The sequence below is a fragment of the Lissotriton helveticus genome, chromosome 1_1 (genome assembly GCF_964261635.1).
Source record: "Lissotriton helveticus chromosome 1_1, aLisHel1.1, whole genome shotgun sequence".
NCBI lineage: Eukaryota > Metazoa > Chordata > Amphibia > Caudata > Salamandridae > Lissotriton > Lissotriton helveticus.
The window spans coordinates 310,005,891-310,023,586 of NC_136057.1; the positions used below are offsets into that span (position 1 = coordinate 310,005,891).

Here is a 17,696-nt window from a genome sequence, read left to right on the forward strand (position 1 = left end):
TGTTACTGTGTCTAAGGCCTCCTTGTAAATAATTAACATACCAATCTATGTTGCTGAAAACATAAATAAGGACAATCTGAAACCCTCTCCATTGTCATCACTGCGGATCCCCATCCGATGATAGATCTTACCACAAGTCAGGCAAGCCTGCTGCCATCTAAGCCTAATTTTTTACGGCTGTTCTAGACAACAGGAGCATATACAACCGATGACATTTCAGAGAACTTCCAATGCCTCCGCTGTGGCATTCATTTAGGCCTGATCAATTCAATTATCCAAGCATACAAAAGATGAAGTAATGCAAGAAAAATAAATTTTAAAGCAAACTTATATAAAGGTGTCCCAGTACCACAAATATAACATCTTTTTCGATCAAATACAACAGCAATTCAGTGCAAAAAGCGTTCTGGAAAGTCAAACAAAAAACAAGAGAACAATACTATCAAGTTTCCTGTTTTATTTAAGATTTTAGTTTTAATTCTGAAGAAAGAGGTACATTTCCTTGGTTTAGTTTTAGCAACAGGTTATAACCATATTTGTCTATCTGTTATCTTTTCTTTTTTTGTCCTCTTCATTTCCCGTCTTCAATACTGCACAAACGTCCAGAAACTATAGGGTTTAGTAATAGCCGCAGACTGTGGGTACGTCCCTGATTATGTTGCTGTAATCCCAACGCATTGTTACCCCTGTGCTCTATTCAACGGAATTCAAATTAGGTTTATTTAAATCGAAGATCAAAATGAAAAAAATAGAACTGACAAAAAAAGCAGAATTATCGCAGGTGTTCCGGTTGATTGTAGTTAAATCATGTACTGCTAGACAATATATTGGAATTTTCAGGAAAAACTGATGTTTTTTCAAATCCAAATGTATTGTGTTTTTTTTAAAACTTAAATTTTGTTAACTTGCTGGTCCTCGCTAAATCAATATTCCATATCAGAACGCTTACTGAATAGGAGTGTAATATTTCAGCAGCTCACAGGTGAAAAGACACAAACCAATATCCAGACTCCACAATGCCATGACTGACAACAAAAAGGTTGTCCAGTTTCCTCAGCAGAAGGGTTTCAAAAGTGATAAGGTGTTGTTTAATTCATTTTCCTTTTAAATTAAAATGTTTTTGCTACTGATTTTCAAAGCGTCTCATTTGGATTTAGCAGCAAACAAAATAGTTACTTTCCAATGAGACAGGAAACTTAATTTGTGTCACGAAATTGCGTTGTGCTGGGAGAATTATTTCATTCGTCTGATCCGGCATCTTACTTTGATTTATTTCAGCTTTTTTTTTTTTACTCTTTTTTTTAAACCATACCTCTGAAATGCATTTTAAGAGAAGATATGCTGTTACTCTAACGTATGTGGTTTAACAGAAACGTTGCCACGGGAGGTGGCTATGACACTGCGATCACAATGCATCTGGGGGTGGGAGGCGCATCAGGGACTACATTCTTCAGAATGACAGATTGGAGGGTGAGTCTGGGGGTGAAAGTAGACGAATGGGGAGGGCAGAGTAAGAAGCAACTGCTGCCAGTCTGTCCATTCAATGGCGGTCCATCGTAGAGCTCTGTAGAAGATCTGTGGGTGTTTTACTGGGGGGTCTGAAGGCTGTCTGGAAGCCTGGAGGTGGGGAATGGAAGCTGGTGGGGTTTGTGTGAGGAGGGTAAGGGCTCCAGCCGGCTCTGTGCAGGGGGATCTGTGCGCTGAAGGGATTTATGTGGTGGGTCTGCGAGGATGTGGCACCACCAGGGCCATCCATTTCTGTCAGGGCCTGGAGAGATTTTAACCAGTGTGGAGGATTGTCGTCCTGTAGAGTCTCTAAACTGTTCCCAGTGGATGAAGGGATACCTGAGAAAGGGAGACAGAATAAAGAGAAAAGGATGAGTGCTGTCAGCAGGACAATAAAGAGCCTAGGGTGATTACAGTTGATAAACTTGGGCCTACTAACCACACCACACTCGGATATTTGAGTCAATTGAAAATGCTACAATGAAGAATACAAAGTCAATGCATAATGACAATATTTCCATTCTGGCAACAATGATGAATCCATAATAAAGAAAGCAATTTTGGTAAATGTGCAATGAACCCTATGGTCTTCACGGTGTTTCGGACAGCAGGCCGATTTGGCAGGGCAAGCCTACGGAATAGTTGTGTTCCTGGGATACCCTCCGGCCGGACACCAGTTCGACTTTATACATCATGTAAAGTCGCTAATGTTCTCCCTGACTATTGGGAACATTCTCCACACGTGACAAGAGGAGCTAGGATCTAGGTAGACCGGCTCGTACTTTGAGGCACACTAACCGAAATACGGTGGGGCCAGAAGTGGTACTGGAAGCGACATCAGTCCTGGAGAAGACCGGGGTGACCTTTTGAGGCACAGTAAGTCGGTCGAAACATGTTGACCACAGCAGTACCAGGAGGGAAGTCTTGAGAAACCTCATTTTCTCACCAAGACATTACCCATCCTTTTTCTTTATAATCCTGGTGGGGGAACCTGGGAATAATAAAAAATGTTTTGGTTGGTACCCTTAAACCAGTTTTAAATCACTTTCTATTAACTGCACCCTTTTTTGTCGCACTATTACCTTTGAGCCACTTGGTGATTGGCACTGCTTTATTACACTACATGTAACGTGTTTTATATGTTGAGTTTCATGGTCGTACGTTGTGTTGTGTGGAATTTATTATTTTTTTTCCCCTCCCTTATGCGCCGCCCTGTGTGTGGCTACACCAGGGCGTATTGCAAGCAAGCCCTATGATGAAGCATGTCACATACTTCGGTATGTGAGTGAGGGCAGTTTTTTCAAACAGATGAGTTTGTCTGTTCTGTTATAAGTTTTGTCTATTGCTCTCCACCTCCTTTGTGTGTGTACTTGAGAACCTATGGGGGCTCGGGGTAGTAGAGTGTAATTATCTGGCCCTCTCCCCTCCTATGTGTTAAGTAATGAACCCTATCCCCTGGTCTTAACTCCCAACCCCACCTCTCTACTTGTAATGTTACTTTAAGCAGACCAGGCCTACTTCATATTAGTAAAGGAAAGCTAATGCGAATTCTAAACCTAACGTATGTATAATTCTTACACTACTTACAGATCTATAATTAAGGACTGAACATTTAACAAGCACTGACGAATGGTTTAAATTCAAGCCTGCGAGTGGTGCGCGCCACAGTGAGCTATGTGTTTTTAATTATCGCGCACGCGTCTGGGCACGATAAATCAAAACAGATGGCGCCCGTGCGGGTAACCGCAAGCATTAGGCCATGGACCGAGCAAAGGCGGGACATGCACCCGCCTTTGTCCAATTGCGTGTTGTCTTTTTTTTTTAGAAAGAAGCATGCAAAGCACAATAGCTAGTGAACAAAAACAAAACACGCACAAGGGTGTGGTAAGATTTTTTAAGCCCCTTACAAAAAGTCTCTCAGAGCAGCGCATGCACGCTGGCTCAGGCGAGAACTGAAAAATCCATAACTTAGTGAGCTTCATTTTTTAATTTTCTTCAGAAGAAACGCCTCAAAATCTTTATTTGGACTCAGCATAAACCAGTGCTCTATTAAATAAACTGTCTGAATACTTGTCTTCCCTGGATGTCAGAGGCCTTGTTCATGTACTGGGTACGAACACAGTAAGCCTCAAGTATGCCAGCACGTTCTAGACGTTATCAAACACTGAAAGGGTACACATTTATAGGTCCGCCAATATTACTCCTGAAAAGGCAGATGTTACCTTTTTTCCAGGTTGGGACGAGAATAACCTTGAAAAGGGTGGGAGTGCAGTGGAAGAATAAAGTAAGTGGCAAAAGAAAGTTGGCAAGTGCCCTGACTCACTCAGTATATTTTCTCATAATAAGATATACATAGGCATGTTTGCTCAAGCAGCGAGAATTGGGAAAACCAGTAAGTCTTGGTGCTGGCTGCCAGCCTTTTTAGTTTTGTCAAAGCTTACTTTGTCTTGCCATGTTTTTTGTAATATGTTATTTTTGTGGCAGATGTCGGACACTTGTCAATATAAAAATTAACACTAGCTAAAATCAAAAATATATATTTTTTTGGTTTAAAAAAAGCACCTATTGCCATAGCAGTCGTCTCGGTCACTAAAGAAAACAACTTTGTGTGGTGGTGCTCCTTGTAAAAAAGCAGAATGCCATTACTCAGTGGAAGTTAAAGAATGGCTGAAGTGGGCTGACCTACTGCCCTACGCTGTAGGAGGAGTAAGGAAATATGAACAACAACTGACCAAAGAAGAAGGCTGGCAGCAAGTAACTAAGGAAGTATATTATACATATAATTTGACTGAAATCTAAAGGGCTTGGGTAACGCCAGAATTAACAAGCATTGGCATTGTCAATAGGTCTCGCTTGTGGGACCTTATAAGTTTTTAGTTTTGCAGCACAATATGATTCATGTGACTTAACGTTTGCTTTTGTAATTTGTTCACTTGTAATTTTCTCCTCATGTATCATTACTGTTCCTATTGTGAAGCGCTCTGAAGCCTTCGGGTAAAGTCCGCGCTATAAAAAAACGCATAAATAAATAAAATAAACAGTGCACAGAATGTATCCCGCAGGCAGCAGCAGAGTATAGTGTGTGCACGGCGCTAGAGCGGACTCGAGTGTGCTCTGAGGCAGGACAGACTGTACCTCGCAGGCAGCAGCAGAGTACAGGGTGTGCACGGCGCTAGCGCGGACTCGAGTGTGCTCTGAGGCAGGACAGACAGACTGTACCTCGCAGGCAGCAGCAGAGTACAGCGTGTGCACGGCGCTAGCGCAGACTGGAAATCTCCAGTGCTGGAAGGATCATATGTAATCCCTATGAAGAGGGGGGGGGGGGGGGCTACTGGGTACGGTAATAATGGGGCAGTGGGGGAAGCGTTTATACAGAAGGCACATGACAAAGGGGTTTGGGCGCAGACAAAGAAAAGTTAAAGAGAAAGGAAAATGATGAACGAACACGACAATACAGAGTGAAAGGGAAAGAGAACAAATGGAAGCAAATGGTGGCGGCCTGTAGGAGGAGGGGGTGCGAGGGATGAGGGAACACGGCCTGGGGGAAGCTGGCTGGGGAGGGGGAGGAGAAATGCAAGGAAGGCTGTGTGCCGGCCGGCCGGCCATCCAAGAATAATTAGGGGAGGAGAAGCCGAGAAGCCGCAGAGCGCACGCTGGGCGAAGCCCTTTGATGTGCTGTGCGGCAAATGCAATTACGAGGGAGGGAGGCTGATGCGCGTTCGTGTTTGATCACGTGGTTCACGTGAACTTCATGAAAACGCCAGCAAAAAGCTGGTGGTTTCATGAGGATTTTGGCTACTTGAATTCTCGCTCCGCTCGATGCGCTTGCGTGCATCGATAGGTCGCGAGACCTAAAAATGGAAAGCACAAAAGCGTGCTAGCACTATACCACAGATTTCCAGGTGCACCTTTGGGACATTAGTGAAATTCATTTCAGTCATAAATCTGCATCCTATGAGAGGTCAAATACTAGTGGTTGCCTCATTGCCGTCTCCTCACAAAGCAAAAGGAGATCACACACAACTTCGTTGCTTATAAAATAAGATGAAGACCATGGTGGCTGAGCGAGGAGGGAGCTGGAGGAATAGCTGCGGCGCTGCCCCCAATCTTGATTTGCATCCTAGTGCCAAGAGCTTGCCCACTTCAACTTTTGCAATGACTCTTTGCTTATTTGCACTCATTACCTGCCAACCTAAATCCTTGCTTGTATCAGTCTCCCGACTATATGGCCTCTCGGGTCCCAGGATCTATGTACAACACCGCAAAGTATATGCAAGAAATATTTGAAGAACAGGAGCATGCTCGTTTGAAATGTATTCTGATAGCTGCTGAATTAGTGCAAGAGTCTAGGTCTGAAACCAGAATGTCATTCCTTACTTTGGAGGGGAAAGCTTGTTGTGCTGTACTTCTACAATGTTAAATTTATACTTTACCTACAAACGTGGTTTCACAGTGCCTTCCAGGGGTATGAACAGCATTGTTACTCTTAGGATAACTGAATAGTGTACCAATTGGTAAAATCAACAAAACCTCGAGAGTTGTCCTCCATCACTCCTGGGCGGATTCTCTTTAATACCCCTTGGCTACATAAGTGTCTCCATTAAGTTTGGGTCATATCTCTCCAAAGTACACTGCATATTGCACTCCCATTGTGGCTCAAATGTGTCTCTAATGGGTTGAGTGTTTGCCACTCATCATATACTCTTTGGTGGACCCCAATGATGCACATCAATGGAAGTTTTTATTTAGGATACAACTCTATGCCACTACTGTCAAGCATGTGGTTAACTTTAGTTACCAAGGGACAATGTTTAACTGTAGGGGATCCGGAGTCACACCTAGAAATCAGGAACAATCGTTAGCAAGGACTGTCAATGCGTTTTTCTCCTTTTCTACTAAATTAGATAAAAGATTGCTCGCCTATATGCTGTCCATTTAACATGCAAAATGTGCTGGCATAGCAACTCATGGTGCGGGGTCTGTGGTACACAAGTGGCATCCCCCTTACAGGCTATGGAAAACAACTGTCTCTTTTCACTCATAGGAAATTAGGCCTTCAGTACATTGAGGATGTCCTAAGAACCCTACGAATGATGCTACGGCGAACTGCTTGCTGCACTGGTTCCCACATACGGCTAAGACCAAGGTAACCAGCAAATTTATTGACTTAGGGCTTTTGCTGGCGAAACGTGAAATGACATGGCATTGGAAAGCGAAGGAGGGCCCGTCCTTTGAGAGATGGAGATGGGAGTTCTGTAAGTGGGCCAGCTGCGAGAGTGTGGTGTGGTTCCGACAGGCTACTCGCGTAGGTAACGAGAAAGCTCTGCAAGTAGCTCGGTCATCGGAGTCCTTGGTCCAATCCTTGAGGGACAGCCAGCTGACGGAAGAGGGGGAGTAGGTTTCGCATCCACGTGATGGTTACAGATATAACGTAGTTTTGATGACCCAGCGATCACTCAGTTGAGGTACACCAATCGAAGCAGTAAGCGCCCACACCACCACACATTTCCGGGGGGTGGGCACCGGGGGGGAGGTGGGAGCTGGAGAATACGACGGAGAAGTATTGTTAATGTTGGCTCCAGGGTTAGTTCTAGTTTGTTTAATGGGATTTTGGAGGGAGAAAAGAAAAGTGGATGCAGGAATCCTTCTGTTAGCCAAACAAGGTTTTATTACTGTGAAACATGCACTCATGCTTAGATTTTGGAAATTGCCGCCCGACCCTCGGGTTGTGGGCTAAATGGCTGTGTAATTCGACTAGCACTGTTTCGCAGACGTACAACGCTGATTACAAAGTTGTTGACTGGCTTAAATGTGTAACAATATATCTGCAATAAAAATATATTTAAAAAAAAATGATGCTACGGCGAAGGGTTCGGGTCAACTAAACCCTCCCCCTTAATAGAATAACTGAGGAATGCTTGACCCTGTCCCTAGGTCTAGAGATCCCCTGGTTGAGGGGAATTAGGGACGTGGCCATGGCTTTAAGTAGGCGGGACTTGTTTGAAGACCCTTTCCGATATTTGCCGATGTTAGATTAAAAAAAACTCAGGGCCATGTGCTACACCCAATGGGTGGAAAAGAGATGGGCAAGGGTATCAGAAATACCTACTGTGGCTTTATACATGCAACTTAAACCATCTAGAACATCCAGCCATTGTATGACATACCCCGTTACCAGCACTTTATCATTCTCAGGTTCTAACAAAGTCTCTTCCATAGATAAGTCAACTTTCCCCGGTGTAATGATAGGCTGCATGACTTGTCACCCTGCCCATGCCATCAGAATTCAGCACAGAGCACCTTACATATAATATTGTTTTGAACTTTATATTCTTACTAGAGGTCCTCTGTTTTAAAGCCTCTAATGATTAAGTACTTTTTGCGCTATTGCGCAGAAGGCAAAAGACACAATTGATGGACGGAATGCAGAACAAATCAAAACATTCACCTTAGTCAAGAGCTGGATTCAAGCTATCCTGGCTGAAGAGGGGTGAAACCCTGAAACCAGTCCTAGGATGCTTGTTTCGGTCCAGGGAGGACCTGGCTTAGCAGTTCGGCATGGACTGCTCCCTTGAGGCACAGGGACAAGACCGATTTGCATATTTGCCAGGTCTAAACTGGGCTGGCATGGTGAGCAAAAGAATGATGGATTTAACCCAGATCTCTTCACTGGGGGTGAATGTTTTGATTTGTTCTGCATTCCGTCCATCAATTGTGTATCTTTTGTACAGAAGCACTGCACTTTTTACAGTCTGTTGATTCAGAGGATACCGCGATTACCATATACACCTTTTTAGAGCTGGTGTTAAAGGTGAGGCAACTGCTTGCAGCGCTCTATGTAGTTACGTCCCTCCTGTGTGTTTTGGTTTTAAATGCATTGAAGAATGCCATTTCTGAAGTTTAAATATACTGGTAGTATGGTGGGAAATTGTATTAACAGTATCTCAGTATTCAGATCTTAGGAAAGGGGAATATAAAGCCAGCCTGAAAATCTATCACTCTCTTATAAGGAAGGCTCCGGCCGTTTACTACAATGAGAGGAGCGAGACAGCGGAGAACTCTTCAAAGGAACTTTTTACTATTTTCAAGGAGATCTCGTCACTTGCAAGAACCACAACCCCTGCTGCCAGCTCTGTGGACTCTTGCAATCCGGTGGCCGACTTCTTTGCAGAGAACTATTCTAAAAGTATCAAGCTAAACCAAGGGGTCGCACAGGGCTCTACCCTCAGCCTACCCTCTTTAATCTCTACATCACCCCTTTGGCAGAGATTATTGAAAAATGTGGGCTCAGTGTTGTGTCTTATGCTGATGACACACAATTGATGGTGTCCCAAACACAAGATCATGAGAAGGCAGCCATCAATTTTTCGACGTGCCTACACGAACTGGCGTCATGGATGGCTAACAAGTGCCTTAAGCTTAATGGTAATAAAACTGAAGTTCTGAAGCTCCCACAATCTGGTCATCAGCATGGTGGCCTCAGACACTGGGACCAACCCCGTCCCCTTGAGATCAGGTACAAAATCTCGGGGTGTGGTTGGATTCCAAGCTTTCCTTTGATAACCACACTAGGCAAATGGCGAGAAAATGTTTTGGGGTTCTTGGAGGTCTCCGGAAGACCTTGGATGTACTGCCAATTTCAGCGAGGAAAACTATGGTCCACGCTCTGGTGACGTCACGCTTGGATTATGGGAACGCACTTTATTTGGGAGCTAGTTCCAAATGTGTGCAGAGACACATTCAGGATGCTGCGGCTCGTCTCGTTTTAATGTCACCCAGGAAAGCCTCTTCCAACCTAGCTTCCCTTCACTGGCTCCTGGTAAGGGAACAAATTATTTTCAAAGCTATGTGTGTGAGCCATCGCATTTTACAGAGAAAAGGACCCACCTATCTGCATGACTTTCTTACCCCAAACTCTCGGACCAGCTTTTGAGATCTAGCGGGACAGGGCAGGTTAGCATTCCAACCATTAGGAGAGCAAGGATGGGTGGCCGCTCCTTTAGTTTCCTAGCTGCCAAACATTGGACTAAACTCCCCCTGAGGCTCTGGATGGAGTCTGCAGAGACAGTCTTTTGGAAAAAGCTAAAGACCTGGCTCTATCCCTCTTTGAATCCTCTTGTTTAATCTCTTCTTCTTTCCTCTGCCCAGAACCTGATTTGTGCCACAGCGCGGGGACACACTAGTAAGTGTAACCAAGAGCTTTATAAGGTTTTTATTATTATTATTAGTAAACTAAATCCAAAGATGAAATGGGTCCTTTGCCTCGACCACAATTACACCACGAGTTGAATAAGTTCTACAGGATCACTTTTTTGTGGCTCGTTTATCTGTTAAAGTCATCAGCAGGCAGGCTTTCCAAATGACTATCTCATGTACCGACTATGTTTTATATGTATCCTGATTGTTAATTTATTTTTTCTTTTTACTCAAGGATTTCATATCTCAATATGATCCAATAAAGTTAACCTGAATTGAATAATACACTCCACTCTTAAAGTTAAGTACCTGCATTAGCGACGGAATATTCTCATACTATAATATCCAACGTTTATGCACTGCAACGCTACCCACAAAATGCTTATATCATGTCTTCAAACCACACATCAATTTTTTAACTCTTGATTGTGCATTTTCATATATACATTAGTGTACAACAAAGTGTAAGACTGAAACAGTATATGGACTGTTCAGTCGTAATGCCGTGTTTACAGATCTACTCTAGTTTTAACCATTTCAATAATATAGAAGCTATAGGCTGGTACATCAAGTAATCTGAGCCTCTGATGCTAGTACACGAAATGTAGGTCCATTTACACAAATAAAAAGTAAACCTTTACAACAGGCCTGCGTGTGTCAGGGTTAACTGCGCAGAATCTATCGCTTTTCGAGAACATGTGTGGTTGTGGAAAGATGGGTCATGTGCCCTCGACTAAATTATGAACTCCAGGCTTCTCTTAGGACCATCAGGTGGTTGCCTCAGGTTCTGGTGTAGGGGGGAGTGGGGTTGGTCTGCCTCATGTATGTTGGTCTGTATCTCCAATAGGAGGGCATCCTACACAGTGGCAATAGGGTACTTACGCTGTTCTTTAGAGTGTTCACGGTGTAGTGCCCTACTCTCAGCCTTTGCCCACGTGGTCATGGAAAGTTTCCAACCAGCAAGGATAGGGGGTTAGTTGATATACCCTCTTGTGTAATCTGGAGCTTGGCCAGGAGTATGGCTAGGTCTATGAATTGTCTTATTTATTTATTTTGAAAGTTTTATATAGCGCGAACAAGATCTTTGCAGATATCAGAGCGCTTTACAGACGAAAGGAACAACGTGTGAGTAAATAGCCATTGGGGTGGGGAAGGTACATGTGGGAGCATAGTCAGCCAGATACATCAATAATGATACAAGTACAAATAATTGATAGCGTAAACACTCAGGCAGGTCAATAACACAAGTCATACAAAAATGTAAAAAAGATTAGTAAAACTGAAAGGTACAACGTCTGTAAATATCATCCCCAGTAATAATTCAAGTGTATTTAGCCATGAGGATAGCTTTTACTTCTTTCTTAAAAAGTATGGTAGAGGAGATGAGCCTGATTTCAGGGGGGAGTGAGTTCCAGATCCTGGGTGCCATTCCCGAGAAGGAGCGTTTATACGTTTTTTCCTTGCGGAATCTTTGGGGCTTTAGCAGGAGATTGTTTGTGCCTCTAGTGTTTCTAGAGCCTCCAGAAATCGTCAGCTTTTGGGCGAGGTATCCGGGTGAGCTCAGGTGGACAGCCTTGTGCGTGATGCAGGCGATTTTCAGATGAATTCTGGCTTCAAAAGGCAGCCAGTTCAGGGCTCTCAGGTCAGGGGAAATGTGTGAGTGTTTTCTTGATCCGGTGATGAGTCTCGCTGCAGCGTTTAGAGAAGCTCTTATGGGTGCTGTGGTAGTTAGGGGGAGACCGCAGAGGGCGATGCTGCCGTAATCTATTCGAGGGATGACTAGAGCTTGTACCGCAGTTTGGAAATCTTTGGCTGGAAGGAAGGGTTTGAGTTTCCTTAAGGTATTAATCTGGTAGTTCGCCCCTTTAGTTGCTTTGTTGATGTGTTCCTGCATGTTGAGGTTGGTGTCAAGTGTTATGCCTAGAGATTTTGCTGAGTCCACAATGGTGGGATGAACATTGAGTGCGGTTAGGTGTTTAAGCCAGATTTGAGTGGTAGTGATCTTCGCAAGAGGTGAGATCAAGAGGAACTCTGATTTAAGAGCATTGAGCTTGAGATGATTAGCGGCCAACCATGATTGGGTGCTTCTGATCGTTGAATTCAGGAGCATAATGTCTTTGGGTGATTGTACTTTGAGATAAAGTTGGGTGTCATCGGCGTACATGTGGAATTGAACATTGGATGCTTGTAGCAAGGTGGTGAGAGGTTCCATAACTAGGTTAAACAAAGTTGGGGATAGGGAGGATCCTTGTGGGACGCCTAGTGATACCGGTATTGGAGAAGACATCAAGTTGTTACTCTTGAATTTCTGCGTTCTGTTGTGTAGAAAGGACGTGAACCACTTGAGCACAGTTCCAGATATACCCATTCTTGTGTTTAATAGATCGAGTAAGTTCTCATGTTTGACGGTGTCGAATGCAGAGGAGAGATCAAGAAGGATAAGGAGGCAGGTATCGTTTTGATCTAGGATTTGGAGGGCGTCGTCAATTATGTGTATCATAGCAGTTTCTGTACTGTGGTCCGCTCTGAAGCCTGATTGATGAGGGTTGAGTAGATCAAACTGATTAATGTGTCTAGTCAATTGAGTTTGTGCGCATTTTTCCAGCAATTTGGCAAGAGTCGGAATGTTGGTAATGGGACGGTAATTATTTAGATCAGAGGGGTCGGCTGTAGGTTTCTTTAGTAGAGGTGTGACTTGTCCAACTTTGAGGGAGTCGGGGATGGTCCCTTGTTGAAGTGAGCTGTTGATAATTTTAGTCCAAAGTGGGAGGAGCGACAGGGTAAGGTCTTTGACAGCGTTGGCAGGAAGGGGGTCCGTGAGGTGATTGGCTGGTTTCACAGTGCTGAGCAGTCTACCAATTTCTTCTTCCGAGTAGGTGGCAAAGGATGACCATGTAGCATTGTTTTTTGGTTCAATGGGTGCTGTGCATAGGGGTTTGGGGTAGAGACTTACGTCAATGAGGAGATTATTCTTTATGTTGTCTGTTTTTTGGATAAAGAAAGAAGCGAAGTCTTCACAGGAGGGTGCTTCGCCCAGAGTACTGAGTGGTTGGGGTTGTTCCTTGGATTGTGTTCTGATTAGCTCAAACAGCTTTCTCGGACGATTTTTGGCTTGGTCGAGTTGACGGCTGAAGAAATCTGATTTTGTGCGTTTTATTTTCCTGAAGTAGGCATTTCTCTTTTTCTTCAGCGTTTTTAAGTGCAGTGCGGAGGGAGCTGATCTCCAGGTGCGCTCTGCCATTCGCATGGCCCGTCTATCGTCATTGAGACTCCCGTTGTACCAAGGATTGGACATTTTTGTGGATGCTCTTTTTAGCTGCATAGGTGCAGCTTCATTAACTAAAGAGGTCATAGCGTGGAGATAGTGATCCGTCAAGGATTGGACATCCGTAACGCCAGTGGGAGGAAGTAATATATTGCAGCTGTTGGGGGTAGAGAGTTTGGGTTGAGTTTTTTCAGGTCTCTTTTCCAGACTTTGGGCTTGGAGGATTGAACCGGGTTAAATTTGACTTTTTCGTTGATGAAGAACGTGACAATGTGATGATCTGACCAGTCACAGGGTTTGATAGATTCGAGTTGGATAGAGTCTTCTTTGGAGATGATAAGGTCGATGATAGAGCCTTTCTCGTGGGTCGGGCTGTTGCATATTTGGGTGAGGTCAAGGGCGTCGAGGAAGTTTTTAAGACTATTTACCACCGCGTCATTATGATAGTTCCAGTGGAGGTTGAAGTCACCAAGGTATATTTGTGTGAGTTGTCGCCCCGAATTGGTTGTGATCAAATCCATAATTTGTTGCGAGAAGGTAAAGTTGTCCCCTGGTGGGTGGTAAATGCCGTGAAGAGAGCATATCGGTTTGCCCTCACTGATAATATCAAGGCAAATGTATTCACAGGAGGTTGGGGAGGGTAGGGAGGGAGAGGTTACTTTCATGACAGAGAGGTTACTCCTGTGTATACATGCAATTCCCCCACCTTTTTGACCAACCCTGTCTAATCTGGTGATGTGGTAGTTGGGGGGAACCAGTATGTCCAATATGGGTGTAGAAGATTCAGTTAGCCAGGTTTCAGTCATGATGATGAGGTCGATGTCCAGTGATAAGATGAGATCAGCGATTGCATAGGAGTGCCTAGAGGCCTATCTGCAGTTGAGGAGGGTGCATTTGAGACGGGGTGTGTCGAGGGTGGAAGGGGGTTCGAGAGAGGGGGACTTTTCTCAGGTTACTAAGGATAGAGATTCTGTTGTTTTGCGTGGGGGGTCTAAGGGGATTTGGATGAATCGTTGGAATGGCGCGGAGGGTGGAGGGTATGTTGTTAAGGGGAGCTGGGTCGTAGGAGCAGAGGAGGGTGACTGTGTCGAGGTCCGATAGTGTGTTGCAGGTGCGATGGGGACGGTTTTCCCGATTGCGAACAGGGATTGAGGTCCAATGCGGGGGGCGTTGAGTGCGAGAGTCAGCCGACCAAGTGGAGGTCCTGTTAGGAAGGATGGTGCTGATGAAGGCGGGTGAGGGGTGTCTGGGATGTGTGCAGAGTAATTGTTTGATGATGTGGATGTCTTGTTTGAGCTTGAGGAGGGTGGTGGGTGAGGAGTGACTGGAATGCGAGCAGAGTAGTTGTTTGATGATGTGAATTTCTTCTTTGAGCTGGAGGAGGGAGGCCATAACGTAGTCTAGTGTGGGATTTGTGTTGGTGGTGGGTATTGGAGGGTTGGGGGAGGATAACATAGTATGGAGGAGGGTATTGGTGGTAGGTGGAGAGTGCATGGTGGAGGATGGGCGTATGTTAGTGGTGGTGGGGGCGCATGTAGGGTAATGGGGGGTGAGAATGGGGGGGGAGTGTGATTGTATGTGGTTCTTTTTTGCGGAGGCGGAGTTGAATTGATAGAGGCGTTCTCAGTGTGGTTAGTCAATGTGTGGAAGTGGGGGCTGAGAGTGGGGGGGATAAAGGGCGGGGATTGTCTGTGTGCGTGTCGGTCTGGTGCTGAACTCGGTTAGGCGGATTGTGGGTGGGAGCTGTGGTGTCATGGGTGAAAAGAATGGGAATGTGGGCTGGTGAAAGGGGGGAGGGGGTACGGTTGGTGTATATGGGTGACAGATCTATGTCTGTGATTGAGGGGTGTGAGGTATCAACCGTAGGTGGGTGTATGACTAAGGTGCTGGTGGTAGAGGAGAGGTGCGTGTCCTTTTGGGGCTGAGGTATGCTAGAGGCGTTGTGGTTGGGGGCTGTGGTGTCAGGGGAGAGAGGAATGGGAGTGGTATGAATGGAGGTCAGGGTGTTGGTGGGACGGGAGGGGGTGCGGCTGGTGTATGTCGGGGAGAGATCTAAGTCTGTGATTGAGGAGTGTGAAGTGGTTGCAGTAGGTGGGTGGATGACGACGGTGCCGGTGGTGGAGGAGAGGTGCGTGTCGTTTAGGGACTGAGCTGGGTTAGCATCGTTATGGTTGGGGGCTGTGAGGTCAAGGGTGATCGGACTGAGTGGGGTCCGCGGATTGGAGAGGTGCTTGTTGCTTTGTTTCTCTTGGTGCAGCCTAAGAGGACTGCAGGCAGATTCCTCAGGTGGGCAGTGTTGTGTGCCCTGTGCATCTATCCAGGTGGTTTGTGATCTGCCAATATTAGGCAAGCACTGGGCACGTCAAGAACATGTGGATAAAGTCGGTCTAGTGTGCGGCAGCGGGCAGCGTTGGTGTTAAGGAAATAGCAATTGATTTTATGGGGAGTGTGCTAAGCCCTGTCCAACAAAACTGTAAGCCAGACGTGGGCATTGAGAGACCAGTGTAGGGTGTTCCAGAATGCGCTGCCACTCCTGGTCATTGATAGGTCGACCCAGTTCAGTGTCTCAGTGCTGATGCAGAGTGACGAGGGATGCAGTTGCATGTAAAAGTATGGATCCAGCCAGCCATCGTATCAAGTTGCGGACCTCCCGCTGCATGCCTAAGTATTAAATCTTTAAATGCATGACTGGCTCCTGCTGCATGACACCCCAGGACGCCCTCAGTGACAAAATGTACGGTAGAAACTGTCCTGGAGGAAGACCGTCCTCTGCTAGAAGCTCCTCAATGGAAAGCAGTGTATCATCTCAATAAAGGTCTCATTGTGTAAACTCCTGCTTCATGCCAGTGACTTAGTTCCTGCACGAGGTTATCACGGTGTCACGCAGCAGGCCCAAGAGCAACAGGGCCGGCACATAAGGTTTTGCTGATCTTGTGAGGAAGAGTTTTATTTTGAAACAGCGGTATGAAACTAGTATCATGTCCATTTGAGGCATTGGAATCTTCCTATGCGAGTGGAACCAATGTAGCACGCAGGGTATGCCCCAGAGGGGTTGAGCCAACGCCATGACCTCGAGTTGACGACCCGCCAGGCCCCTGGCTACCCACTGGAGTGGGAGGACAGGTAGAAGTGTTCGCAATTTGGCGGCCCCAGACCACCCTGATAAGGCGGGAGATAGAGTTTAACTACAGCAACCCTGCCACATGAGGCATGCCAAATAAATTCTCTAGTGGGTTGTTTCTGGGAGCAAAAAATGGCTGTGAGACATACAGGAGGACGTAGTGGTAGGACTACTTTGGTGAGACCTATGTGGCCTGCAACGGAATGAGGCAGTCTGCCAGAATGGCACTTGTGACTGCAGATCGGTGACCACCCGGACTAAGTAACCATCCAGTAGGTCTATGGTATATGTATATATATGCATGTACTAGTTCCAGTTGACCGAGGACAGAGATTGACGCAAATCTGTCTAGTGTATGTGCGATAGTGCCTGGGATGTCCCAAATGTTCCAGAGGTATAAGAGCATATCATCTGCATACACAGTGTCGCCCATTGCTCAGAGGCCTCCCTTATCACCACCTCCCATCTCTAAGGATGTGGGTTAGCTGTTCCATTGCTAGCTAAATCCATTCTGGTCCAGACGTATCAGCTGCGGAACAAGCTGGGCCAACCTGTAATAAATAATAATTACCTGTTAACCTGTATCTTAGCTAGAACTTTATAATATATAATATAGAGTGGCAAAGGCCTGTAGGGCCCTGCCCGGTTTAGACAGCAATATTAGGAGAGCTTCACACAACGAGGGCAGGAGATGAGGGCATCCATGTTCACATCATATAGCGTTTTGAGTCTTGGGTGCCAGAACAGAAGTGTAGGTTTTATAGAATTCACGCAGCAAATTATCTGGGCTGGGAGTTTTGCCTGTAGTTCGCACCTGGATAGAATCCTGGACCTCGTGCAGAGTGATTTCCCTGCTGATCAGATGTTACACGGGTATGTACCACAGGTTCCAGAAAAGACTCCATGTCATTCAGGATAGCTACCATCACAGATTTACATTAGGAGGTGTAATACCGTGTGAATGCCTGGTGTATGCACCACTGCATGTGCAGACGGCGGAGGCCTGGCGTATGGATAATATGGTATGCCTTGGCTGCTCTTGGAGGATCAGCCATGCTAGCAGCACTCCAGCCTTGTCGGATTCAGAACGAGTCTTATGGGTGAGGGCTGCATATTTTAGACAGCGCAGTCGTTCAAGCAGTGCTGCATGTTCCTGCTGCCCCTGTGGCAATTGTTCACTGCCGGCCAAGGTCACCCGGGGCTGCTCCTCTAATAGCAGCAGCTTCTGCTCTTCAATTGAGATCTCCTTATGTAACACAAGTTTCAAGTCCAGAGTATTCCCCAGGTTGTGTCCCCTGATCGCAACCTTGAAAGCATCCCACTCTCCCAGCCCGGACATGGCGGTACCCGTAATAATGTCAAAATATTTGGAGATACAGCTGTCCAGGGAGGCCCTGAGGAGTGGGTGATCTAAAGAGTCTGCCTGAAGGCGCCATGCAGGCATTGATTGGGGGGATCTGTGTTCACATCTCACATGCAAGTGTTGCTGGTTATGATCTGAGTGTGTCCTGCCCAGCTAAGCTATGTATGTGATGTGAGGTAGTATGTCCACTGTGGTGACAAGGTGGTCTATTCATAATTGCAGGGCATTTGCATGAGAGTAGATTG

General features: G+C 45.7%; 1 protein-coding gene across 7 annotated transcripts in view; it reads right to left on the bottom strand.

Moving 5' to 3' along the window:
- Positions 1 to 442: 442 nt before the first annotated feature.
- The window catches only part of CNOT4 (CCR4-NOT transcription complex subunit 4), a 681,024-nt gene continuing 663,770 nt past the window's right edge, over positions 443 to 17,696 (bottom strand). For all 7 annotated transcript variants that reach the window (XM_078671728.1, XM_078671694.1, XM_078671703.1 and 4 more), the window contains one exon: positions 443 to 1,845. In XM_078671728.1, the coding sequence (XP_078527854.1) occupies positions 1,541 to 1,845 (305 nt within the window). In that variant the 3' untranslated portion in view covers positions 443 to 1,540. The remainder of the gene's footprint in view (positions 1,846 to 17,696) is intronic.